We start from the raw sequence: 27,184 nt of genomic DNA, 5'->3' as shown, positions 1-27,184 counted from the left end.
TGCAGCCTTGGTCATTTAAAAGTCTGCCTGTCCCAGTGGTGTTTTTTTACTTCAGGGCGTATGCTACTGAACAGCACAAAATTCTTGACCATAGAAAGACATTCCCCTCCTGAAGGACAAGAGGATTTAAAAAAACAAAAGTAAGGACCAGATCACAATCCTACTGAGAAGTAGCTTCCTGGAGGTGTGTATCTTTTTCAACAGCAAAAGACCACAGCAGTGGTATTTTGACATTATTATGCATATTTATGTTCTCTTTTTCTTCATAAAACAGTCAAACACTGGGTTGTCTAATGTTTTTCTTTCCAGTTTTAGCATTTCTCCAAGCAACCAAGAATTTAGGGCATCTAATTCTTGACACAGGATATGTACAACTTAAGTGTGCCTTTATACCTTCATTATCTGTCTTTCTGCACATGACTTTCTAAAGGACCAGAACACATTGTGTCTTGTGTATACCCCAAATCCTGACCTGCTGCTTTTGAAACCACTGGCAGACTTCGTATGTGTTTTAGAAATTTTATCTTCATTACATTTTGCTCTATTGTAACTAGTCATTCAGTAATGCTGACTCCTGCCTCTTAACATTACTAATAGCTTTGATTTTGAAATGTTTATAGTAAAATAAGCCAAAACTGTTCTACCAAGGTAAATTTCAGGACAGCATTTACATGCATAATATTTAGAAAAGTATTTTAGCTGTACATCTTCTTTCTAAACCAATGCCATTTTCACTAAACTAAGCTTTCTAACATTTAGTTAGTACTTAGATTTTTTTGGTTGCACTTAATTTCTACCTTCTTGTCATGTTTGTACTTGTCTTAGAAGGGGTGTTACCAGTTTAGTTTCATCTACTTTCTCAGATGCAACACATGCTTTTAGCTCCTTTGGAGTATAGCATTAACAGAGAAGTGAGTTCTGAATTATCAGTTTAGTAGACCTGACACACAATACTGTGAAAGCATTTTACAGTAACCATAGTAGCAAGCATGGCAACACCACGTCAAAATACACGGGTGGACAAACACATTCAGAAACAGACATGGTGTATGCTGGACATAGAGGATTAGGATTAGATCAACAAGCTGTAGGACACACAACCACAATGAAGTGCACGAAATTAGTAAGGAGGACACGAGAGTAACACTTCTAGCGCACCAGTATTTTTAACACACAAAACCAAGAGAAGCTAAACGAGGACCCTTCTGCCAAAAAGAAGAAAACAGTTTCCCCGGAGTGTGCGGCAGTGTTTTTATTAATTCAAAGCTCCTCCACTCTCACTGTCCCTGTCCCTACACGCTGTAATTCTGCACGCCTCAGACGCAGAGGAGCTTCTCCACAAGCACCCAGCGGGACCAGCGGGATGCCCCCCCACACAGTGCGGCGGGTACTTGGAAGCTGAGGGAGAGTTCTGGCGGGGTCGGGAGCTGCGGCCCGGCTGCGGGCACAGGCACCTGCACGCACCGGCCTCCGAGCGCTGCCCTCCTCCCGGGAGCCCGCTCTATTTATTGCCTTTTCTCAACCCGAGGGGAGATCTGTTAAAGATTAAATCAGCAGCAACCGCAGTTCAAAGCCCTGTCCCGGGAAGCAAAGGTGAAGATAACGTCCCTGCAGATCGAATCGAGTTTCTGCTGTTGCAATCGCTTTTAATTACCCTCTAAACGGCACATCATACAACGATCCTCCAGGCACCGGACCCGGCACCGAGATAGAGAGATACCTATAAACCCGCCCGCTGATTAAAAACCGATTAGAAACTTATTTGAAGTCTGGTGTTTTCGGGCAGCGGCTCGGCAGTCCATCGACCCCGTCTACCTCCTGTCACCGCCGAGGGCCGGTCCGGGCCCTCCCGCGGGGTATCCCCGCTGCTGCCGGTGCCGGTGCCCCCTCCCCGGCCCGCCGGCGCTGGCTGCCCACACTTACAGGTAGGAGGTGAAGACGCTGAGGTTGGCGGGCACGGCCGTGAGCCCCAGGTCGGAGCAGTCGGCGCGGACGAGCATGCCCTCCTGCTCGCAGCGGCACGGCGCCGGGCAGCCCCGCGGACGCTGTCCGCTGCCCCGCGTCCCCAGCCGCAGCCCCGGCAGGCAGAAGAGGAGCAGCAGGAGGCGGAGGGCAGCGCAGGACGTCGCCATGGGGCCCGGGGGTACCTAGAGCTGCGGGTCGGTCGCTCTCATGCCCCGCTATGCGGCGGGGGCGAAAGGCGGGCGTCCGCGTAGGCTCGGGGAGCTGCTGCTGCGGCCGCCACCGCGCCGCTGTCTGTGGTAGCATCTCAGCTTACACGCTGCTTTAAAGCCCTCGAGCCGGCACCGCGCGCCCGCTGACGCCGCCCCAGCCTTGCCCGCCGTAGCGCGGAGAGCCCTGCCCGCGCCGCCGTACGAGCAGGCGGGTGGGGGCGGCCGCGGGCCCGGCGGGCGGGGGTGGGGTGTGTGAGGGGGAGAGCCTCCAGCCCGCCCTCGCTCGCTCTCTCACGCCGGCCCGCGGCCGCCGCGCTTCGGGGCTCGCCTCAGGAGGGGGAGCGCCTCTCAGGGCAGGGGGGAGCGCGGTGGACGTTTCTGGAAGGACGGGCGGTTGGGCAGCGCGTGTCCCCTCACCCTATCGCGTTTGAAATCAAAGCGGCAACGGGGCTGAGGCAGTGGGGTCAGTGAGCGGTCTCTGGGGTGGTAGCCGAAGGTTCGGGTGGTGCTCTGGGCTGGAAGGGAGGTCTAACCCAGGGCAGGAACTCGCTCACTGGTGGGGACTGCGCGATGGTTATATGCAGAGATGCGGACCCGCTCGCTTCCCTCGCACTGCTCGGTTACCTCGCAGGCTTGCCAAGAGGCTGCAGTTTTCCAAAGGGGACCTGCTGCCAAGGGAACTTTGCTGCGAGGCTGCATTTGAGAGGTCTTGAGCTGTCCCTCACCCGGCGTCTTGCCGGAGGTTTCCACTCCTCAGGGTGTGCAGAAAGTGGCCTTCATACTGCTCTTCTGTGACCGAGTATGCCAAAGACATTGGTGAGGGAAAGGTGAGGATGGCAGTTTTTGAAACCATTTTCCAAACCCTCCAGATCAGCTGTCAGTGCAAACAAAGTTGACTGCAAGCTCCAGACTTGAGCCTGTTTAATAACCCAGTCCCAGCCCAATTCTTGTTTAGACTGTTGACAGAATTGTTGGTCAGGCTACCCGGTGTGCGTTGGAGAGCATTAGTTAAAGGTTTTCTGCTACACCGTCTTTGAATCTACAATTAAGTCTGAAATGAGCGCTTAATGAAAAGGCCAGCAGAATACATGCTTTTATATTCCACCCGTTTCATAAGCCCTGTTCCCACCCCTGGACCATCATTTGATCTAATCTGAGTTGCAGAAGGATCTTGTACTGGAGCTCAAGTGCTTTATTTAAGATAATAAAAAAAGAAATCTGCTGTCTGGCTGGTTATACAGGACAGTGTTTTGTAAATCTAGGCCTATGGGGCTTCTGGAAAACTTTTCCCCAAGCATCACCTTATCCTAAGATAATAAAAACAGTGGTTGAAAGCATAGGGTGTCCGAAATAAACACCTAAGGAGAAAAATCATGCAGGAAGCAGTTTTCATTATGTACCATGGTGTCTGTCCCGGAGACCTGTTCCACTAAAACCTTTCGATGTTTTCTTACACATCTTACATCACTGTGAAGGAGCAATACTTTCATCACTGAATTTCATGGGTTTCAAGAAGTTCTGGCCTGTGTGGAATAGGTACATACTAATGGTTCAATAAATTGCGAATACTTTTACTTTCTTCTGCAGTGAAATAGTTTCTGTTAGGCATCTGTACTGTTTGTTATTAGAGTCCTTAACGTGTGCTGCCAAAAGACATCAGATAGCTATAGTTAACAAGTAAATATTTTTCATAACTGTAGTAAAATTGTATTTATCTAACCTGAGTCTATTGCATGCATGTTTTGTTTGTTCTAGGAAGGAAAGTGTATACTGTTTGTTCATTTTATACTGAGGATTTATCAGCTTGCACAAGATATCTGAAGTTTGACATAGATTAATTAGTAGTGAGGTTTTAGCTGTAAAAATATTCCTTTGAATGTTGTGTACTTTGCATGAATACATTTGTTTAGCTGGTGACTTTCTTTGAAATATTTAATGTACTTCTATCTAGTTTTATTTAAAGATTTTTTGAAAGAAGAGTAGCTTGAAGATTAAAAGGATTTGGTAGGAATGGATATGGATAATTCCTACCTTTGTACACTTAAATTAGACCATACATTTATTTCCTTTTCATGTTTCTCATAGGTCTCTGGCTCTCCATAAAGAGAAAAGGAAAAACATCTGTCAGTTTGGTAATGTCTCTTGGAGGTGCTGTTACTGTTCCAAAAGGCCATTGTGACTGTAAAATTTCCTGTAGGTTCTGACATCTCAGCATTATGTCCTGATCACTTGGACTGACACCTATGGTACAGCCACCAGTGGTCTTTAGCTTTCATCAAGGTAGTAAACAAATCCTTTCAGGATCTCAGCAGAGTGCTCTCTTGAATATCTTCCTGTCTTTGTGATACTTAGGTCAAAATACCTGTCTTCTGAATATGATGTATAATGTGACAACCCTCCAATTTATCAATATAAAAGGTATTTTTATGGACTGTTACCTACGAATAAACAAAATTATGTGTTGCATTATATATTGTTAACACACAAAAAGCATACCAATTCATATGTCAGGAATATATATACACTGATATATATTTAACATGCATCTTTTATATTGTTGTAGCATGGCAGATTTTAGACCTTAGATGAAATCTAATTTTAAAATACAGGGCTGTAAAAAGAAAATTGGGTATCCAAAATGTGTGTTTTATTTCTGTTTTGTAAGCTTAAACTGGATGAACTGATTTTAAAAAGAGCATGGCTAAAGCATTTAATAATGGAAATTTATGTTTAATCCTGAAACGATTGGTTGTCCCAGCCGAAATAGAGTTTAAAGCAGAAATATGAAGAGGTCCTGCACTAGCAAAGGTAGCTACTAGTATTTAAATATTCAGGCAAGTCCGATACAGTGCCAAAGAAAAAAGCACAGCAGCAAAAGACAAGGCAGGTCACAGTTGAATATAGCTTGTTTTTCCCTTTCCTGTCTACAAGTGAAGAGTATATTCCTAGGAAGCAGTAGAACCATGTGGTTTGGCTGTGGGGAAAATAAGGCTCTCATGCAGGGTGGGATTTCTTTTTCTTCCCATTGGGATTTCTTCATGGATGTGTTGAAGTCATTATGTTGAAAGGGTTCATTAGGAAAGTGTTAAGCTCCAGTAGCCCTTAGGCTGTGTTGCTGTAGAGCAGTACTGCAAGTGCCCAGTGACCTGTGCAGAAGGATCCTGTCCTCTTTGCAGGACACCTGATTTGTGCCTTTGTTCTGACTAGTCCTGGAGGAGGGTTTGTGTCTGTTAAGATTTATCTTTATAGGGCTTTTATACATAAAGCAGAAGGTTATTTATATACTGTGTTTGATTTCATATTTACCTACCAGTATAGATTCATGCTCATTTGCATAATGTATCTATCATGTTTTATTGAAAATCTTTAGCTAACACATGTATTTACATCACTTTATTAAGCCATGCAGTGTTCTTCAAACCAAGGCAGATAGCACCATTTCAGTTTTATGTAGTGGTAAATGCTGGTACCTGAAATGTAGGATGGCTAGGGCCGAGTCACACCTAGAACCAGACACAAATACGGGAGTTTTAATTACCCTGGCTTAATTTACCACACAGCTACAGCTTGTCAGTCACAACACTGACATCAACTTGGTTTTGTTGAGATTTTCATGCTATTTAAGGCATGCTATACCATTCATCTTAAAAAATCATCTTTTTATGTTGATTCTTTTGTTTGGCACGCTGCCACCTAGCTGCACCCTTCACTCAGCAGTTCCGGATGCGGTGGTAGGACCAAGATAAAACATTTGACGTTTAAGATTTACTTGGGTTTACTCTTCGGTAATTTGAAGTCTGCTAATGGGAAGAACATAAAGAAACAGAAAGATAATATTATTATTACTGTTACGATGCATACAGTGACGGTTGACTTATCTGTATAATTTTGAATCAAATGCTGACATGAACATTATTTTCAGGCTGAAAATATCTGTAAAGCTTGCAACAATAGTAGAAAAGTCAGGATTACTCAGGCACATTGTAATAGTAAGGCATTTGGGAAAAGAAATCAGGAAAAAATGTAAATACATAGGATGCCGATTTACTGAATGTTTGTTTGGAGGGAATGAAAGTTGATCATTACAGTAATTCTCTGTTTAGGAAATAAAATCCATGTGTTAGAATGAAGATGTGGAAATAAGCTGCATGAAGAGACCCTTCTATTATTTTGTGTTTAGGTGGATGTGACATCATGTAGGGAATTACATCCAGGCTGCAAAACATTAAGTGGGTATTTTACCAACACAGGGACTATGTGATTTAAGCAATATTTTAAATGATGCTTTTTAGCTCTTAAAATTTACTGATGTGTTATCCTTGTATGTCTCATGTAAAGCCAAGAGAAGAAAGAGGACATGTAAGCTATGTCTAACAGTCCATGAAGGATGAGGAGTAATAACTTTTATCAAAACAACTAATAGTTGAAAACAGACAAGAGCTCTCTTTTTGGCTCATCTACCTTTTTTTTTTTTTTTACTTTTTTTCTTCTCAATCTATATCTAACTGCCTATTCAAAGCTTGTCTCAAGAATTATAGCAAGAGCTATGACAATTTCTTAAGAACCATGCCACGTGGGATTGTGGCAGCAAGGCTGGTCAGATTGACTGTAGCCTTCCCCTAGTCAGATCTTTTATACTGTGGTCTTAACTGTGCCTTTTGAGAGTCGGTAAACCATTGCAACAGGTCTCTGAACTGATATATCCTAGTTTTACACACAACAGAAAAACATAACAGGTTTGAACCTAAATGGCAAGTGGACTCCAATGTCTCTCAGAAAAAAGGATGAAAGAAGGATGTGAATTTTGGGAGGCTACGTTGTGATGAATGAATCCCTTTGACCATTTCTGAATTGCATAGTCTTGGGACTTTACTTTCTCACTGCACAAAAGTAAGGAAGTTTACTCCAGTTCATAGAGGGTTGCAGTTTGTTTTTTTTTCACCTTAACACTTGCAAAACATAAAACCTCTGAATATGTATGCATGTGGAGATGCATGATGTATTTCTGGGTCCTCTACGTGTTGTGGTGATCTGCATTCTTCTCTGGGTAAAAGACAAGAGTTGATACATACCATGCGCATGCATGGAGTCATTTCTTAATTTAGCAGCTCATATAGAAATTCTGTCCAATTCTTTCATCCTTCCTCTTCTCACTGTGTCTGTGTGGCAAACACCCTGAGGTTCCTGTGGTTTTTGAAGTGTATTTGCATGATACTTTATAATGAGAAGTTACATTATTTTTAGTTGTTTGAAGGAGGTCACAATAATGTTTTTTTTTTCCTTCTTTCTCTTTTTTGTGGCGGTGGTAATAGTTTTAGTCATTTTGGGATCAGCTGCCATGCAAAAGGAAGAAATGTATCTAAGAAAGAAGTATGTAATTGTGACAAATTGTCAGAAGGCTTTAGATGTGGTGTAATACCTTGTTTTCCTGCAGATTCCTCCCTCCAAAAGTGGGAGAGGTCTGTATTTTGATTTCTGTCTCTGTGTGCTTGTTTTCTGAGGTGTAAACACAGATTGCAGAGAGGAGGGAAGTAAAAGATTTTTCATTAGCAAGACCAAAAGATTTCAAACATATCTATAATCTTAATAGCAGTGCTTTTACTATTCTTGACTTAGGAAAAACAAACAGGAAATACCATATAAGACTTAATTTTTCAAGAAGTTTTTGAAAACTGTTTGCATATTTCCCAGTGCAATATTAATCAACAAAGCCTTTCAGTACATATTTAACTAGAGAAGTGTCTGTATTTCTGTGGCTCAAGTGCTTCATCCTCACTTTGTAAAGCAGTGATAAACTGGCAGGATACATTACCCACCTCTTGTGACTCTTTTAAGCTGATGCAGTCCCATCTGCAGTAACGTAAAATGACATAAAGGAAGGAAGAAGCAAAATACAGGTCTGTGACCTTCAATACATGCACAAAGCCTCCACCAGAGCCTGCCAGTGACACAGGACCTCTAGGGTACTTACACAGATGTACAAGAAATGCTGTTTTTTCTACATGGCTAGCAATTATGCAGGGTCCCTGCTATAGGTGGAGGAAGGGAACAGATCAACAATTTGGACAGAGCAGCCAGCAGGAAGAAGAAGTGGGATCTTTTGCAGTTGCCTACAGCTGCCAAGGAGCTGAAGATAGGAGGAGTTTTATACAGGGGAGCATGGAGCAAAGGGAGGAAGAATGATTGCAGCACAGATGTTTATAGAAAGATGAGAGGATGATTTGAAGGAGCCCTTGTATTTGAAAAAAAGAACGGGGACACTTGGGACTAACAGGAGGTTTAGAGCAGGGGAATGACAGGGAGGTATTCACAGATAAGAGGAGGGAAGGTGACCCCCCAAAAAACTTACAAGAGAAAGAAGTAAGAACTCTTGAACCTCTGGTGAACTCAGCCAGCTAAAATACACAACTCTGAAGTTTCTATGCCCTTTCTTCTACAAACACTGCTCCCAGTTTATAGACCTGGACCACGAAAGCCAGTATTTCTGTTAATAACTCAGGCCTCTAAGGATTTGGCTACTTTTTTTTAGTAATTACTGAAGACAGTAGGAAATGAGGAGAGAGTGTTTGTACCACCCAAACTTAATCTTCCAGGTATCTCTCTGAAGCTGATTAAGAGTGATAGATTCTCCTCCAGAAGGTAGTTCAAAGCATCTGTATTAATTATTTTATGCATTTGAGAACAGTTAAATCAAGGTTGTTATGCAAAAGTATCCTTGCATTGATTATGGTTGGAGGTGCTGCTATAGTAGAGCAGAGCGCTGAGATGTTATATGCAGGAAAGAGGAAACTTTGGCAAACAAGGACTAATATGAAAAGCCCAGATTTAGTATATTCTCTTTATGTACATTTTTTGGTCAGCACTTGGCTCAATATATGAGCCCTTGAGGTAGATGAAACAGAAGGTTGAAAGTACATCAGTACTAATAATTTTGGTTTAATGCCACTTGGAATCTGTCAGAAGCAACAGCGGTATAGAAAGCAGCATTTGTTCAAGGTTAATTTTTCTCTGAAACATTTCTGTGAACTATGATGAAAACAGATGTAATTTAAAAAATACAAAGAAAAAGACAAAAGGAGAAAGCATTGTGTTGTATTGAAAAATAATTACTTTTAAGTTTGACCACTTGGAATGGATTTTAAAAGAGCCAAGTCAAAAGCAATCTGTTTGTACTTTTTTCATTTTAATTTCCATTCTAGGTTTTCCTTTTCAGGGAAGACATTTTCCTCTGTAGAACAATTACATACTTAATGCACTTAATATTAAGAATAATAATTTATAATGCAGAATTTTAGAAAATGTTATTATAGGAAGAAGTCACAAGTGTCAGGTCTGTTTGTTGATGATTTTAGGCAATCTTGCTTTGAACGTGGAAACATAATACAACTGAAATTATTTGGGAGAGAAGATGACTTCATAAGGGATGCTGTGTTGCTCATGGGTGGCCATGCAGAATTCAGTTGTACTCTTACTTTGCTTCACACTTCATGTGTGAAGCATGAAGTGTGCTTCATCAAAAGATCCTTCCATCTTTTCCTTGTGGCTTGAGCCATATGCAACAGAAAACAATATCTGCCCCTTCCATAGTGTCAGAGTTGTATGCTAAATTGACATGTATGTGTACATTGTCATATTCAACTTCTTTAGGGCATAAGCATATTCACAGGTGAATTTGAGTCAAATCAGATACTCTTTATTAAGCTTGTTTGTCCCCAGGAACCTTCAGAATGTGGTATTTCTATTTATTTACATTTTCAAAATGTAACTGCTAATTTTGAGATGGTGGTAGTTTTTTTTCTGTCCTAACTTCATACAACTTAATTACAAATTGAGAACAACTTTAAAACAGTTTGAAAAGTTAGACTAAATAAACTTTTTTGAAATCCTAAATTCAGATTTACTGTGGTGATCAAAGATTATTTCTTATATGTTTTACACTGGGGTTTTAATACTTAGTATTTTCTCCAGTTTTACAGTTGTCCAGCAGTACAACAGCAAAGTTTTTCCCACTGCATTTTTTAAAAGAACCTTTTTCCATGCAATAAGAACTCATTTGATATTTCTTGAGAATACGTATCTGAGAGACAGCATTAAATTCAACATTAAAGTAATTTTTATCATTAAATTATTTTGAGGTGTAGAATTTTGGAGTAGCCTGGTGAGACTAAGTTACTTAATCTCTTATTATTGCTGTGGGTTGGTAGATACAAAGAAAACATAACATCAAGTACATAGATGTTTCTTAAATACAACTTGTTATTTAATGTGGTCTGTATCAATAATAGAGGCTTTTGTGGTAGTTTCAATGCACTTAGCATGCAGGGCTATTCTTCCCATTTCATAGAATAATAGAATGGTTTGGGTTGGAAGGGACCTTAAAGATCATCCAGTTCCAACCCCCCTGCCATGAGCAGGGATACCTTCTGCCAGACCAGGTAGCTCAAAGCCCCATCCCCCTTGGCCTTGAACACTGCCAGGGATGGGGCAGCCACAGCTTCTCTGGGCAACCTGTGCTAGTGTCCCACCACCCTCACAGTAGAGAATTCCTATCTCAGTACCTTGCCAGAGTAAAATCTTAACAAGTTTAGAATTGTACTCAGGTGAATTGCCACTGTTAGAGAAATTTCTGTGAAAACATACCCATAACACATGAAAAATATGGTACCTTTTATTAATGCTTTTACACAAAAAGTTATTAACATGAGATGTAACAGAGCTACTTGAAATAAAACCCAAACAAACAACACAATTAGATTTCCGTAAGACATTAAAAGGACACACTGCTTTTTGGAAAAATCACATGTATATATGTCTTCCCTGTACATTGCACAACTTCTTTAGGACTTTTCGTATGGACAAAGTAAGGGCATATACTTTTTTTGCAAGGCTGGAGTCTAAAGCTGTGGTTGAAGTGAAGAAAATGAAGCATTAGATCAAGACATTATTCTGACTTTTGGAAAACTAGCGACAGAAAAAAAGGCATATGAGGCCAAGGGTTAATTAAAAGATTCCTTTTGTATCTACAAGTTGATCTGTGAAGAAGCTGAATGGATTCCCATGCAATTGTGTATTCACACCAAATAATTTTTTTACTGCTTACTACTGGAAGGTGTGGGGTTTATTTATTGTTTTGCCAAAAGCCTCACACCCAAAAGCACTCACACCCAAGAGATATGTACTTCTGCTTGGACTAAAAGCAGCTTGGCTACCATCTCTTAAACCCTCTTGCCTTTACCTGTGCGGTAGCTCTGCGGCTGATGTTGCCTTGATGCGGTGCTCACCGGTTTCGATAGGACCACACGAAGCTAAAAGCGTGGGCGCCCTCTGCTGGCTGCCGGCGTTGCTCCGGGCTGTCCTCCAGGACTCCGCTCCGCACTATGGATTCAGGAAGACGCGAGTTGTAGCTTATTTTAAACGATTACACTTTCAGAAAACAAAACAAAATAAAACAAAAACAACAAGCCAGGTGGATATTAAAATAGATTTCATCTAGCCTTTAAAATACAGCGGCAATGTAAAACTTACATTTGAAATGTCCAGATGCTCTGAAATAATAGGTTTATGGTGAAACAGCATTGGATAAACCAGGAAAGAAAATAGTGGGCAGAAACAAGTTTTTACTTTCTGTGATTTCACGTACTAAAAGAGCTGGGGGAATAGGGAAGTAAGGTGCAGTCTACCCAATCCTAGCTCCTGTGTAAAACTCAACAGAAAACCAGTATTTCATCTCTCATTCTTTCCAGCTGCCCCCAGACTCTGGGGCATAAATTTTGCAAGGTGCTTTGATTTTTTTTTTTTTTTTTTTTTTTTTTTTGCATATATCAACTGGATTAGGCCATGAGCAACCTGACCTGAAGTTGAAGACCTTGAGCTGAAGGTTGTACCTGATAACCTTGGTAAGTCCTCCCATCATACATTGTTCTGTGTTTCTGTCCTAAGTGTGAAAGTTTAAACTTGTGAAAAAGATTTTGTATAATATAGCCTTTAATCCCTTGTTCATCTTGACAGGCCTTTTATACTCTAAGATAGAAAGTGACATTCTACCTGTGTAGAGAGGAGCCTCGATACATTTTCTGCTCTGTCACCCTTTGTATGCCAGCAGGCCCTTTCAAGACGAGAGGTGTAATACAGCTGCACCTTACAAAGCTGCAGATTAGGGAGTTCTTCAGGCATTAAGGAAGATGACTGCATGTCCCCTGTGCCAACTAATAGCTATTAAAAAAGCTGTGGAAAACCACATACAGCTCATTTCAAGAGGAATCCTGGACACCATCTCTCAGACTGTGGGCTCAAGTGATTGTGACATGCCTGTATCATGAGGGAAGGGCTATATGAAAGTAAGGGAACCTGTCTGGGTTGTGATCAACATTTACCCCAGAACTGTTTGACACAACCATTCACTGTATGGGGGAGAGAATGGATGAATGTGAACTATCCATCCTTCCCCAAAGTACTGAACAGTGGTACACAGATTAGGTGAAAGAGAAGTTTACAGTGCCAGAAGAAAGAAAGGAAACACAATATTCACAAGAGAGAGAAGCTTTTTTAGAAGCTGGTTCAGAGTAGAAGCCTAATCTAGGCATTCTTTATTTTTTCCCCCAGTACAGCTTATTTCCTTCTATCAACAATGAAAGCAGCCTAGCAAGTTTGGTCTTTGAAGGCTGAACTTAGCCTTTGCAAATACTTTCCTCCCCTTCCATCAGTCCAGTACCCAGTGTGATTTTCTCAGTTTTCTAGGCTGTGGATGGATATGGATTTTGGTTTTATCTGATGAGTTTGAATTCTATGTGAAAAAATGGTGAGTTCAACTTGCCACAACAGATTCCCGTCATCCTGCCATGAACATGCCAGATGAAAGGTTTGTTTGGGCCTGTGTTGTGATTTCAGTTAAGGGTAACTGTCACTAATCTTCAGGAAAGCTGCCTTTACAAACATTATACCAGAATTATTATGAGACATATTTTAAGATGGGGTTTTTGCCCCATATACAAAAGACAGTTCTGAAGGAACAGTCTGTTATTTTTAAGAAACAGGGTTGACCAGATCAGTCACATGTTAGCAGTGATGAACCCAGCTACAGTGTAAGTAGATATGAGGAAGAAGGTTAAAAAACATCCTGGAGTTTCATCTCTGATGATAGTCCTAGTGAGGACACTGTATCCCAAGTTAGTACTCCCATGTTACAATACCCTTGATTTACTAGACAGTTTTCTGGAAATAGAAAAAAATCATATTCAGAAGCTACAGAAATATCCTAGAGAAGCCTTGTGATTCTTTTTACAAGTTGTGCCTCTATTTTACCTGGAGGAGCAGGCATTGAAAATGTCATTGGCAAAACTAGCTTTGAAGTTGGTGTATGTTTTACAGTCTTTTTTGTTCAGTGATACTTGCTGACAAAGCTGAACCTACTAAGTATTCCAAGGGATTAATGCCAGTATGGCATCAGGAGCACAGTAATGCATGTGCTCCTGACTGTGCCTATCTTCTAGAAGAGTGAAGGAAGGTGTGTAGGTAATAGTGCCATTCTTTCCAGATGCTGTTGTAATATCTGTCACAATAGTTCTTAGATTTGCTTTGTAGCATGATGTATATTTACTTAAAATATTTTTAGTTATTATATATTATCTGTAATGTTTTTATCCTTTTGATACTTAAATGGGCATGATAGTAGTAGTACCCAGAGAAAGGACAATATTCCTTCAGGTTTGTGAACCATCTGCAGCTTCAGCTGTCACCCAGACATTGCCAAGACAACAGAATGCAGATACGGTTATATTTTGTATGATTCGTATATAGATTTTTAGAACTCACTGCTTTTATGTGGTGACTTTAGAAAAGCCCCATATAAATAGCATTTATTAGATAGCTGTGCACCATTCACTTGCATTCAACCCACTGAGGCACTGTTAGTAGACACAATTTACCACTTTAAACTATGCAGGCAAATGAATTGAGCAAAAAAACTGCTTTAGATGCATCCTCACATTAGGAACTTCCCTTTCCCTTATACTTGACTTTGAGACATGACAGACATTATTGGGTGAGGTTTCAAGACTTGTTTTTTCTGCCACAAAAAATATAATATAATATAATAAAAAAATAAAATTAATTGAGCTCAGATGTAGTTATGAACAGTGCAGAGGTCAGCTCACTTTGAGCCAAACGTAAGTTCCTGTACTCATTCCCTTCCACAGTTATCTTAACTCTATAGCTATAGGGGCAAATCTTTTATTTCATACTCTGTATTTCTACTTTTAATTTAAGTAAGTGGGAATTTTGTCTCAAAATGGCTATACCATGACACAGAACAGGGGTGTTTATGTGCCTCTATATATCTATATTGATATACCTGAGTTGGCTTTAAGACAGCAGATACATCTGTCAGGACAATACAATGCTGGGTTACCTAAAGTTGTGTGAATAGCCAAGTGGCTGCATTAAATGGTACTGCACAGCACAGATGCACTTGAAAATTCAAAGCCATTGCTTGAAAGAAATTGCTTTCTGAAACCAAAAAAAGGGCAATTAGATTTATTTGGCTTTTTATTTTATAGCACATTTTCAGTATACTAGAGAACAGATTATGCTGTTGATATGAATGCCTGGATTTTCAAGAATTGATGTAAAAATAGGAATATGATTACCCTACTCTCAATTCTGTCTGAGTTTTAGCTTATTTGATTCTATCGCAAAACACAAGAGAAAAAGTCTTCCATATGCTGCCTAATAAATCCTGGGAGAAGCACGAACTGTTCATTAAAATACAGTGTATATTTTATGAAATCTATTTTTTCCTAACTTCATTTTATATTAGGTGTATCTGCTTTACAAGCATACATTCTTTTAAAATAATTTGTTCTGCACATTATGTTTGCAGTAATAATAACATGGGAGAATGTTTGCTGAAATGTACTGAATTCCAGCCTGTAACTTGTGCCTTTACAGTCATCAAGTAGATGTTCCAATTTATGAATAATAGGCTTTATGCAAGCAGGCGGGTGAGCCGACACCACTGGCTTGCCTCAGTAACTTCAAAGGGAAACATTTTTTTTCCAGAAGAGACAGAAAGATCACATTTGGAGGTTGAAAGGGTGCACTGCACCCTTTAGCCAAGATAAGGAGATCAGCCAGCGTCTGAGAGCTCTCTTCGTCAAATTATTTAAATAGAAATACAAAGAAAATGTTCTCTAAGTTTCAAGTAGCATGGATAAAGTTACTTATAAGCATATACTTAAAGTGGCCTTATTATTGTTTCCAGATGTAAATTTTGAAACGCAGAAAGGGCAGTTAGCATTTAGGCCCATTAAAAGCAGTATAATTCAGAACTCATTCAGCCTCATATACTCTCCCTTGGATGAGAAAGGGAAGACAGGAATGAGAACCTAATGCAGCTGAAGGCACTAAACATGGATGGAGCCTTCATGTGGAGCTTGGGTAGGATGTGTTACTTGAGAAGTAGCATCTGGTCACATCCATGCACTAGCACAAATAATCGGCAGTTTTGTTCTATGTCCAAAAAGAAATTGGAAAAAATAAAATTATCTCAATCTCACTTTTTTTTATTATTATTTTTTCCTTGCAGCATCAGAACTAACATACAGATAGCCATTTTCAAAGAAGGCAAATGGACATACAGCTTCCCATTTCCCACTGAAATTCAGAGCCTACTCCTCACCTTGTAGGCAACTCTGAGGACAATTACTGGAATGAATTGAAGGTGCCAACTAAAAATGATACATTTTTTTCTCCTACTGTTTGCTTCCACTGTGTGCTGAGCTTTGCCAGCTTACTGTGCTGACTCTAGGGATGAGTGTCATCTCTAGATGATAGTTCTCATGTAATCCAGCAGACTACCAGGCTCATTGTCTGTAGTTATGGATTCCTTTAAGGCTCATGAAGGCGCTCAGGCACAGGGTTAGGAACCCTGAAGCATAAAATCAAGAAAGGAAGCCAGTGCAGGCCCAAATACAAACTGATGCACCAGCAGGCAGGCCTTAGTAAGCAGCCTGTGGTCTGTCCTTTATGTGTGAGCAGCAGGCAGGCAGGAGCTGGAGCACATGGTGCATACTGCTCTTCCAAAGCTGGCATAGCTCTTGCCAATATGTTTTATCTGCTTTTCTCTTGCTGGAGATCTGACAAATTTAATGAGAGTGATTTGGTTTGTTGTCAGTCTTGCACAATAATATTTCTAATGGAGCTCAAACTGCAGACCATTTTTTACTGGTGATGCTGATGAGAAGTAACTTGAGAAAACCTATCTTGACTTTTACATTTCAGGCCTAGTATGGAGGGTTGGCATTTACAAAAGGAAGCACAAATATATTTTAATTTATAAATGGAATAAAATTAATAAAACATGTATGAGATCACAGGGAAATAAAAATGCTGAAAGACCACAGTTTTACAGAGGCATATTTTAAAGCATAACTGCATAGTAAGATAGGTTTTATTCTGTGCATTCCCTGAGGACACTGACTGTATCTTTCTCACTATGGAATCCGTAGGACCCAATTCTTCTATGACTCACAACTGCTGTAGCTTTCAAGGGGGTGCCACATGTGAAACTGAGTAACTCAAATTATGGAACCCTTGTAAAAAGATCTGTATTGAAGTGTTCCAGCTTTTAAAGTTTGTCCCTTGTTTCTGCACGTAAATTTCCATGAACGCAGATTTAGTCTGTAAATGGATGCAGCCAAATGTGTAGACGATGCATATACATTACTTAACCAAAATAAAATTTTCATAAGTAGAATTTATTTTGGCTTTTCTTAATCCTGACTGTGTTACCATTTCAAAAATATTAAACCAAAAAGCACAAACTGCACTTCACATAAGACTCTCAGGAAGTGCAAGAATACACCACAGGAGAAGAGAATAAAACCCATCGATTAATAATTCATAGCATTCCAGTAGGTATAGAAATATCTGCTACTAAATTAATAGAACAAGCAACTTTGCAAAAAGATTATACCAGCATTGGCTCTCCTGTAATCGTTCTTTTTTGGATGACCTTCAGTGTGGGATTTTAATAGAGCAAGCCAGAGGTCGTGACATATCTGATTCCGTCCTTTTGCTGCTTGTTTTATGCAACTATCTACAGAAATCTTTCATTTCTTAAAAATATGATTCTAACGTTAACATGTATCCCACTGAAATTGGTGGAAAGGTTCACACTGACCTGAGTAAGATCTCACTGGTCCCTCAATCACCCAAATACCTGCCTGTTTTATTGAAATAAAGCTGTGTTTGAGGATGCAGTTGTGGCACTTGCCAGTGCAAAAGTTAGGCTCATAAAATATATGGCTGTCAGGCTTCACCTTATGAAAATCTGGCCTACAATGTGAAGGGATAAGGAAACTTGAAGGCACTTAATAATCTTCTGATTTAAAGATGACCATGCATAACTCATTTGTGGCTTTATTTCAATCGACACCCTGCACTTTTATGCATAAAGTCATCCAAGAGTCACAACTAAAAGGGGAATATTCTAAGAGGCCACAATTCCTTTGACACCTCTTTAAAATTAAATGGTAAATATAAATTGCAACTGAGAAAATCTGGTAAACCTGATGCAAAAATATCTAGACTGCTGCACTCTGCTAAGTACCTTCAGATGGCAATAGACATTTCTGGAATTAAATCTTTCTCAACTAAGCTATTTTGCATTACCACTACTTAGCTCCCTAAACTGAAGATTGCTGAAATTGCATTGAAATGAGGTACTTAATTCCGGAAGAAACAGCCAGAAAAGCCATTTTCTACCATTGCCTACAACTGGTGTTGCCTAAAATGCCTTCAGTGTGACCCTGATTGCCTTTGACCTTGCCCTCAGGCCTCTGCAGAAGTGCCCTCAGGGTGAGTCCTCTTCTGCAACCTGGGTTCTGCTGCTGGGTTGCAGGAATTTGGAATGCCTCTCTCATCCACAGCCAACCTTGTATTTGCACTCAGCAGCCAAGCTGTGACTTCTAGAGCAATACCAGTGCTACTGTCCCATTCGCATCACAGTATTCTGTCAGAAAGAGAGGAGGAACTCCAGGTACCCTGAATCACTGGCTATCATTTCCCCAGATCACTGTGCTTCTGGGAATGGAAAAGACTGCTGCCATAAGGAAACTGTAAAGTTTGACTTTGCAACTTACCAAGTCAGGGAGACCAGGGCTCCTGGATCACAAAGCATACACCTATGCCTATCACCTAGCTGCAGATATAGCCTTGGAATGGCTGCTATCTCTAATGGAGGTAGAAAATTATAAAATCTTGTGACAGTTGTTTTTCCTTTGTTTGGGAAAGTGCAGGTATCTTAAAAGCAGAAATGTTTAGTAAGGGCAATAAGAATACTTCTGTCCTTTATACTTTAAAATATTCAGTTAATTCAAATACTGTTTGGATTTAAGAGAACAGGCAGGCTGGTTGTATATAGGCAAGGTTTCCTTCTAGAGAATTATGTTGTATTGCATATAAATTAACTTAATTGCTTCATACAGTTTAAATTGGTTTTCCTTCCTGGGAGACTCAAGATTTTGATGATTCTACCCATCCCTTGTCAGTGCAATATGTCGATATCTGAGAATGGTTGTGAACTTAAGTATTGCTTTGACATGCATTGTTCTTTTTGATTGTTTCTAAATATAAATTAAAATTTTAAGGTGTATTATTTGGGCTATTACTGCCTTATATTTTGAGAGTAAAGCTTTGAAAGGAAAACTGTCCAAACAGAAAATTAGTCAGAAAATTGTCTAACTCTTCTCAGTACTTTTGAAATCCTTTCCTTTTTATAAGAAATTCTATGCAGTTGATTCACTTACTCCCCCCCTCCAGACAGTTTCAGTTTAAATCATTTTGTATCATGGCAAAAGGAGATACCTTAAAATTTTCCATTCAACAATGTCCTGAATCCTGGAGGAGTAAGGACTCATTATTATTTCTTTCGATGTGATGATGGATAGGCAGTCTGCTTTTTCGCATTTAGAGTGTTACCTGAAGGTTAGAAACATAAACATAGCACGTCTTAAAAACCACAAATACCTTAGTTATTTAACAAAAAGAATGAAGAAAAAAAAATCATTCTTTTTTTTTTTTCCCCCAGCATTGAGACCATACAGTCACATTGTAATGATTACATAGGTTTTATGCTGGTGACATCACACAAGTATTTTATCATACTTATCAATATTAGTTTCCAAAGAGGCTGATTTTTGGGTTTCCTTTTAGACATAAGAGGTCTGTTAATGTCAGTCTTCTAAAAGAGAATGTAAAGGAATTCACTAGGTGAAAAAAAAGGCTTATAATGAGATGAAGCATGTACAGTTTTAAGTTTGCAGAGAGTGCTTCGAGCATTTTATATTTTACAAACATTGTTAATATCCCATCTGGTGTTTGTGAAGTATTTTACTATCTCCTGCTGGGCCAGGCAGACATTGGTTTCCACGTCTGTATGTTTCCAAAACAGGAAAAAAATTGAATGGACCTGGACCAAGTGTAGCAAAATGATAGAATACCATATTTCCATTCTTCTGTATTTGGGAATGGAGGCAAATGTCCCTGATTCCAGCAAAGATTCATCAGTTCCCATAATGTAGCTTCTTGCGAAAAACACAAGGATTAAACTTCTCTAAGCAGTTCAACATTCAGCATCTTGCACATGATTGATTTTTATGAGCAATAAATATATAATTTCTGTTTCAATTATATACTTCATGTTCAAGGGAATTAATTTAGAAAATATAAAAGCCAGATGAAAATGTGTTCCATCTGAATATGCACATTTTTCCTTTATGTGCTTTAGTTATTAATTGGGTGTGAAAAAATAAAATACCAAAACAGAAATGCAAAGTCCTTCTAATTTTGTATTCCTGGAGACAGCATCGTGCATTCCGATGACCCATTTTCTCTGAAGTCAATGGGAACAGACCCATTTCTGGTCTTACACTGCGTCTACAACTGGTATAGCTTTTAATTATTTTAATTTGCTTACTGAAGCAGTAAGAGAGGATGAAAGAGAATCAGTTCAGAAGGGAGAAGGGGTCAGTGGGTCTGCATTAGCTACTTGTAGAAGGGAGATAATTATCTAAAATGACATGTCAATGATAGCATAGCTACTGCATATAACTGCGTTTTAATGGTTTAGGAAATATAAGTATTTCCAAACACGTTTGTTGCAGTGAAGATACTAGAAAGCATTTCCTACATTCACTGATAATTCATAGAAAATGTAGATACATTGCCAAAACAAATAAAAAAGTCTTAGAAGAACAGAAGTATAAAAATAGACTGATTGCTTTTTAAGATACAGTGGTCGTACCATTGGAATACCAGATGGAATTTTCCATAGACATTTTTGGTCTTTTACCTGATAAATGGTTGGCATTATATCAGAAAACCTCTCCTGTGCGTGCTTTCAATTGCGTATTTGCTATTTTCTTAAAGGATATACTTTTGATGGGAGTGTAATTCTTCTATTTGTTCATCCTTCATTCCTCCACATGATTTGCACACACAGAGCCCATCTTCCTGCTAGGGATGGTGGGGAGCAGATAGAGATGCAGACACACATTTCATGTAAATGTCATGTGTGAGCAACCCAAGGGACTGACTGTGTGTACAGTTAGTCAGTAGGCTTTTCCCCACTTTCATACAGTCTTGGCTCTTGTGAAACACATTGTCCATGTCATTCCAAGCCCTCAGTTTTCTCTCTTTGCTGTTATCATGCCCATTCTTACTTAAAGAATGAAAATTAGAATGTGAGGTCAAGAGATCATCTGATACACATATACATATATATAAATGAAAATTAGATTGCTCTCTGCTTCTCACTTTCTCTGCCCAATGCAAAACCCCACTTGCTTTGCTATTCTAAAAGGTATTTTCAAATGTTAATCTAAGTAAACATTGTTGCAGCAGTCTTGAGCATCCTGATAAATCAGCATTCTGGATAAATGGCATTTATTTCTATTTGAGGCACTTTGCTGAGTCTGTATACACAGACTTTGATAACAGCTTTGTGCTTAGCAGCAAATGTGAACTCTTAACTCTCTGGGAAACAGGGCAGAGGGGCGGAGAAGCTCAGCTGAGCTAATTGGTGTCTTCTCCAGAAAGCAGATGTGCAACACAGGTATTTGTTCCATGAAGAGCTAAGTATCCGATAAACCAAAACTGGAAAAAGATTTGGGGAAAGGTAAGAAGCTGAGGGGGAGCAGGAATCACTGGAGTCTGTAACAGCTAGGAGACAATTGCCTCTTCTAGCCCCTTTACCCTTTTTAAGGGATATGGGTGGTCAGTAGTGAGCTGGTGACCAGCTGTGGAGGTGGAAGGTGGGGGGAGGAGGAGTGATGGGAGAAAGGAGGCCAACTGCAGCTCTCCAGCAGGTGGGAATGATTATGAAAAGAATGACGACCTATACTGTACAAGTTATTGATGGTAGTTCCCAGAGGAGCTGAGTTAATAAAGCTGCAGCCAAAATAAACCACATCCCTTGCATCTTGTCTTTCTTCCTGCCTGTCCGGAACAACACAATGAAAGTCTATTGCTGCCCCTTCCCCCCATGCCTTCCAAAACACACTGAAGTTTTCTTCTACTCTGTTCTACACAGCTGTGTCATGGAAGGATTTAACTTTTGTTTTCTGTTAAATGTACAAAAATATGAATATTGAGTAGAACCTGATTCTACTTTTCTAAAAGGAAGTTTTAGAACTTCTAAAAGGAAGTTTAAAATTCAAAAGGAGAATAGAAGTGGAAAGCAAACAATTAGAAATATTACTTGCTTGATGGAACGATACATTGGTTTGCCTTTAGCATCTGTTTATAGATCTGTACTAAGCTGCAGTTCTCTAGGTGGGGCAGAAATTACTGTGTTTGCACTGTGCTACCCATGAGGGGAGCTAACACCAGCAATCAGGTGACGGTCTTTTGAAGTGATTGTTCTTTTTAATAGTCTGGACTTGTAGGAAAGGAGTTCTTCTGAACAAGAATAATTGTATAATAGAACTCCTTGAAGGGCTGAATTCCTAGAGTCCAAGTTCTAGCCTTCCCAGTGGTTCCTGTTGACCTATTTTTTTTCTTTACGGCAAAATATATATTTTGTCCATTTTATACGCTAAGTCACTTTCTAGGTATTTTCCACAACAAACAGCACACAGCAGCCCTAGTCTACATCATTTTTCGATTTGTTTTCACAGCTCCAATCTTAATTTTCATTAATTTAATCACTGGTGCTAAATGGCATTCTTCAGTACAACTTGGGTTCCAAGGCCTGTCAGAATGGAAGTACATTTGAACTAGTAGGGACTGAATGACTGGCTTCAACACCATGTCTATTATTTAATAGCTTTGGCTTGCTATTCTCCTAAAATTCGGTATGTCCACTTTCAAGTGTACTTTAAGAGCTGCATGTGCCAGAATACTGCTTTATGTAGACATCAAACCCTGATGCTGTTGCCCTGAATATGATTCTTGTCACAATTATTTGTACAGTCTAGGAAATGGCCTGTTACTGAAATATCAAAATTCTTCCAGAGTATTTACAAATAGGAATATCTGCCTCTCTTTTTTTTTTTCCTTTTTCTTTGTCCAGGGCATAGGAAAAATATCTTCATTAGTTTATAGCATGTCTGAATGGACATTTGTGTATGTGTATATGACTGGTGTGTTTGTATTGATAGCGAGAACTCACAGCGAATGGTATATTATCTATATATTTATTTCTGAAGATGGAGACATTTCTGATCATTGTCCTATGGGTCCTACAATCAAGGTTAGTGTTTCCCAGACAAGTATCATTCATGGAGGGGTCATCATCCAGAAGTGGGGTTATGGTCCTGAAATTAGGCATACCATTATAAAATCTTGGGAGTTTCTCTGGGTCAAGCTATTGTTAAATGTCATTGTTAAATGATATACCTATAGGTATGCTTATTAGTTTATTAGTAAAGAATATTTTAAGAAAGAAGACTTGAAAATTTAGAATAATAGGCATGGGCTGCACAGCTGTTTGCTAGCAAGTCAGGCATTTTGTGTGCAGTGGTTTGTTGCTATTTGGGTATTTGCTGTTACTGTAAAATCATTACATCTTCCTGTAACAGTACTTCTTAGTCTTCTAAGAGCTGAGCTCACTTTCAAAATGAAATCAATCAAACCCTTTGCTTTTCCATGAGCTTTTAAAGCCAAACACCTTAGCATATGTGTATTCTGGTTTATCCTTATTACATGCTACTTTTTACTGCTTATTCTCAGAAACACTGGGGTAAGAATTCCTACTAACATACTTTTTCCTTTTCACATGCATCAGTGAAGCAGCATTTACATTGCTACCCCTTGTAATTGGTGGATTTAGTGCATGCAGGCAGACCTTTCTGAACCAATTGCTCCATTTTTGCAGGCATCTTTCACAAGAGCAAGAGTTAGAGCTTTAATTTCAATAATGGCAGCTGAGTCTGTGTTAGGAAAGTAGCCCACTAAAGTTAGTGCATATCCCAAGGAATGTTCTACATATTGAGAAATATTATTCTATAATAACCAACCTAACAGCAGGCAAGTGGAAAACTTTTCACACAGAAGGACTAGACCTTTTATAAAGATAAAACATTTTGCAGACTGCAGAAATTTTGCAGTCTTGGATATGATCTTGGATAAAGTTGAAATGAGGGTATTTGCTTCTGTTGACTAAAACCCAACATTAATTTAAACCTAATCATACTTAGCTGTAATCATTTTGATCTCTGTTTCCCAATGGGGTGGAAAATTTCCTTAAAATCCCTTTTGTTACCCTGGGGTTTACTTGGTTTGCAAATATTCAAGTCTACCCTTGTAATTTTTTCAGGTGATCTCTGATGTGAAAGCCTTTAGGGAGCAAATCACACAAATGTGGGCATTTTGTGTTCTATGAAGTATGATTGCATAAAGCTTTAGATATCAAATGGTTTCAACTCACTGAAGTACAGTTTTTCCTAACAACTACTGATGCTCAGCATGTAGGAGGTTTGGCTAGTGAATCCAATGAGTGGGGATAAGTGAGTAGGTCATATGTGGTTCCTTGTCACCCTGCCCCAACCTCCTAGTTTTCTTAGGAAAGAATTAAAAAGCACAATGTGGATGTGTAGTAATGAAGGGTCTATTGCTGTCTGCACACAGTAAGATCTGCCCCAGCATTAATAACCACAGTAAAGACCAACATTCATTTCATCAATTGTTTTTAAGCAGCTGGGTCAATGATATTTTTGACAATGTGAATGGTGAGCATTTAAATTGCTTTCACAAAAGCGGTTAACACATTGTACCACTAATTATATGATTACAGGGAAGCTATTTATCAATTTACTTTTACAGGAACTGTTTATTTTGGATTAAACCTTTGAGTTTTGCTGTAGTTTGAAACAGAGCCTCTCACAGAAGGAATCTGTTAGTAGTGGCTAGTTTATAGAGTTTGGGGCCCAACAAAAATACCTCAGAATCATCCCAGGCCAGACAAGAAGCTCTATGAAAGTCTTTTAATTCTACACATGAAGCATGAATTAAGTTTCAGTCAAAAAAAAGTGCCAATTTTTTCTTTCTAAATATTAATTTTTCTTTCTAAATACTGATTTTTCTAAACCCTTGAGTTTCAGCTCGTGCAAGCATAGGTAACTGGTGACACGTAAAAGAGGGCAGGCAACTATTGCTGTATCTACCTTTGTTACGTTCCTTCTTGTGTACTCTTTGTTTTTTTTAGCAGCTATAAGAAATAAAGATAGTCGATTTTGCTCATGCTCTCTGGCATGTACTAGATTTGAGTGGAAAGATTGTGCCAGGGACAGAGCAACAAACCAAGCTGTCTTTTTTTTAGAACTATGTATAGAGGGGCTAGAAAGTCTCTAGATCTACAGGTAGATCTGCTAGTAATGGCATGAGGAATTTCGCATAATAGGTGACATATGAACATTGTCCATAAGTGGGCATGCAAAGTGCTCAAGTGGAGTAAGAATGTGGAGCAATGAAGGTATTAGAGGGAACAGTGTGTACTAAACCCATAGCCAGCATGGTATTGACCATCACAGGCTGGCCTTATTGTAAGTTAATTCAGGATTATATGGAATAGACTGTTCTCAAACCTGGGAATTTGTGTCCTGTGCTCCGTTTGGAAGAGTCTGCACGTGCAGAATAACTGCAGGGCAGCATGCCCTCTAATCTTTGCCTGCAGAAGCAAGTTGCATTGGTTTAATTTAAATTTCTAAGTAGAATTCAGTTAAATAGTCTGTGAGGACATGGTTCCCTTAGTTTAAATATTAGATAGGTTCCTGACTAACTGACCTGAAATAGCAAGGTTTGCAGTGCTTTTTATATGAGAAGCCTCAGAGAGTACTGTAGACACTACCAAGTTGAGCCTAAAAAAGAGTATAGAATTTATTCACAGACTGTTATTTAAAGAGAGTCTTTGAACACAGTTGTACTTTCAGAAGAGTTGAACAATTTGTCCAGAGCCTAAGGACTAGTTCTACTAAAAGCTGTTTAAAAATTAAGCGCCATGCCTCTAGACTGGATGCCACATCCTGTGCTAAGTGCTACTGTTAGCTGGGCAAAGCATGGGGAGAGAGGATGAGACAAAAACATCTGTAAGAGGTCTGTGGTCTTCTACAGAGAGCCAGAAGGACATGTTAGGAATCTTGATTCTTTGCTGAACGAGCGAATCTGACTTACAGCTTCAAAGTGTGTGTCCTAACTTTGGATGCCTGGTTTAGACTCCTTTTCATGGGAGACCCTTAAAGTTCAGCTTGTGGTTTTGTTTACACATTTACTAATAGTGCAACAGCCATCTGCTTCTCTTAACAGACTGACACCTTGAGGACTAACAATCTGAAGGCTTGGAAGATCTGGGATCACTGCTGTTGGCTTGAAGAGCAAATCCGAATGCAGGCAAGTGGACTCTGAAGTAAACATTGCAGTCTTGATCTCCTGATGATCACATCAGGGACTTGGCCATAGCACACCAAGGCTTTGAGTTCAGGCTGTTGTGCTTCAATTTCATTCTCCCAGATTGACACACTGGTGCTGGTGCAGACCTGCATGTTGCTCCGCATTGAGGTACGATATGGCAGGGGCACTTGTTTTAATTCAGGAGAACAAGGGCAGGAAATGCTTTTTTTGTTCTTCCCAAAAGATACCTTTAAATTATGCCCTGCCCATACTATTGAAGTTGTGACACCATCCAGAAAAGCAGTTCAAATTCATTGATCCAGGAAGGCCAAGAAGAAACCTGTTTCTGTACTTTCTATTTAGGACACATACCACACACAGTGATGATTCTTGATTTTTGTCCCTATTCCAGCCTCAGGAGGAAACACCAGAACCCAGAATACCCCATCTTTTTACAGATGATTTGTATTGGTACCATTCAGAAACATACTCTGCTGTAAATTGCTGTATTGCAATTTATCTTTTCTGCATGATATTAGCCAAGAGGTAGAATTTGTGTCTTCTCAAAATATGTCTTTAAGCTGTTGAATTTGCATTTCTCACTTCCTAAGATCTGGTTCTCACCTCTAGGTATTAAAAAAAGCAAACTTGATGGCTTACAACTGCTGCTTCCAGTTCTATATATATGTATTAAATGTCTCTCTGAATGTTGCATTCAGGTACTCAGAGGTTTTAAGCTAGTGGAGCACATTTTTTTCTGGATCCCAACCATATCTAGGTTGGCAATGGCAGATAAAATTCTGAATAAAAAGAATATGCTTACTGGGTGAAATTAAGCCTCTTCAAGATTAAGAAACAGCTGAGGAGTCTTACTTGGATCCCAAGTTTGGTTCCAACTTCAGTCCTGCTTTGAATGCTCATATCCTTCCTAGATACAGCACAAAGGCTTTAAGGAATACTAGTGCTTGTGTTCAAGTGTGCTTCTGCATGGAACCCCTGAGGAAAAGGTGGTATTCTTTAGTCTTCTTCAGACTTCGTACTATGGCATGTATTGTCTTCCTTTCACTTTTGAGTGAACGGAACTTACGAGTTCATGATGGTCTGTACAGATCTCAAATGTAACTTTT

The 27,184-nt window shown here is 39.5% G+C and overlaps 1 protein-coding gene and 1 long non-coding RNA gene across 4 annotated transcripts in view; one reads left to right on the top strand and one right to left on the bottom strand.

Annotated features, from left to right (window-relative positions):
• LGR5 (leucine rich repeat containing G protein-coupled receptor 5) overlaps window positions 1–2,290 on the bottom strand; it is a 91,595-nt gene extending 89,305 nt beyond the window's left edge. For both annotated transcript variants that reach the window (XM_005142570.3, XM_034063360.1), the window contains exon 1: window positions 1,924–2,290. In XM_005142570.3, the coding sequence (XP_005142627.2) occupies window positions 1,924–2,132 (209 nt within the window). In that variant the 5' untranslated portion in view covers window positions 2,133–2,290. The remainder of the gene's footprint in view (window positions 1–1,923) is intronic.
• Window positions 1,782–26,057, top strand: LOC115945423 (uncharacterized). 2 transcript variants are annotated; one of them, XR_004549658.1, is made up of 3 exons: window positions 1,782–1,925; window positions 12,009–12,070; window positions 25,974–26,057. It is a non-coding gene; the product is annotated as an uncharacterized lncRNA (long non-coding RNA). The 2 variants fall into 2 exon arrangements; XR_004079760.1 differs by having other exon boundaries at window positions 25,954–26,057.
• Window positions 26,058–27,184: the final 1,127 nt, after the last annotated feature.

Source organism: Melopsittacus undulatus, chromosome 5 (assembly GCF_012275295.1).
Source record: "Melopsittacus undulatus isolate bMelUnd1 chromosome 5, bMelUnd1.mat.Z, whole genome shotgun sequence".
NCBI lineage: Eukaryota > Metazoa > Chordata > Aves > Psittaciformes > Psittaculidae > Melopsittacus > Melopsittacus undulatus.
Note: the sequence above shows the minus strand (reverse complement) of the source record. Positions and strands in the feature narration are given on the sequence as shown.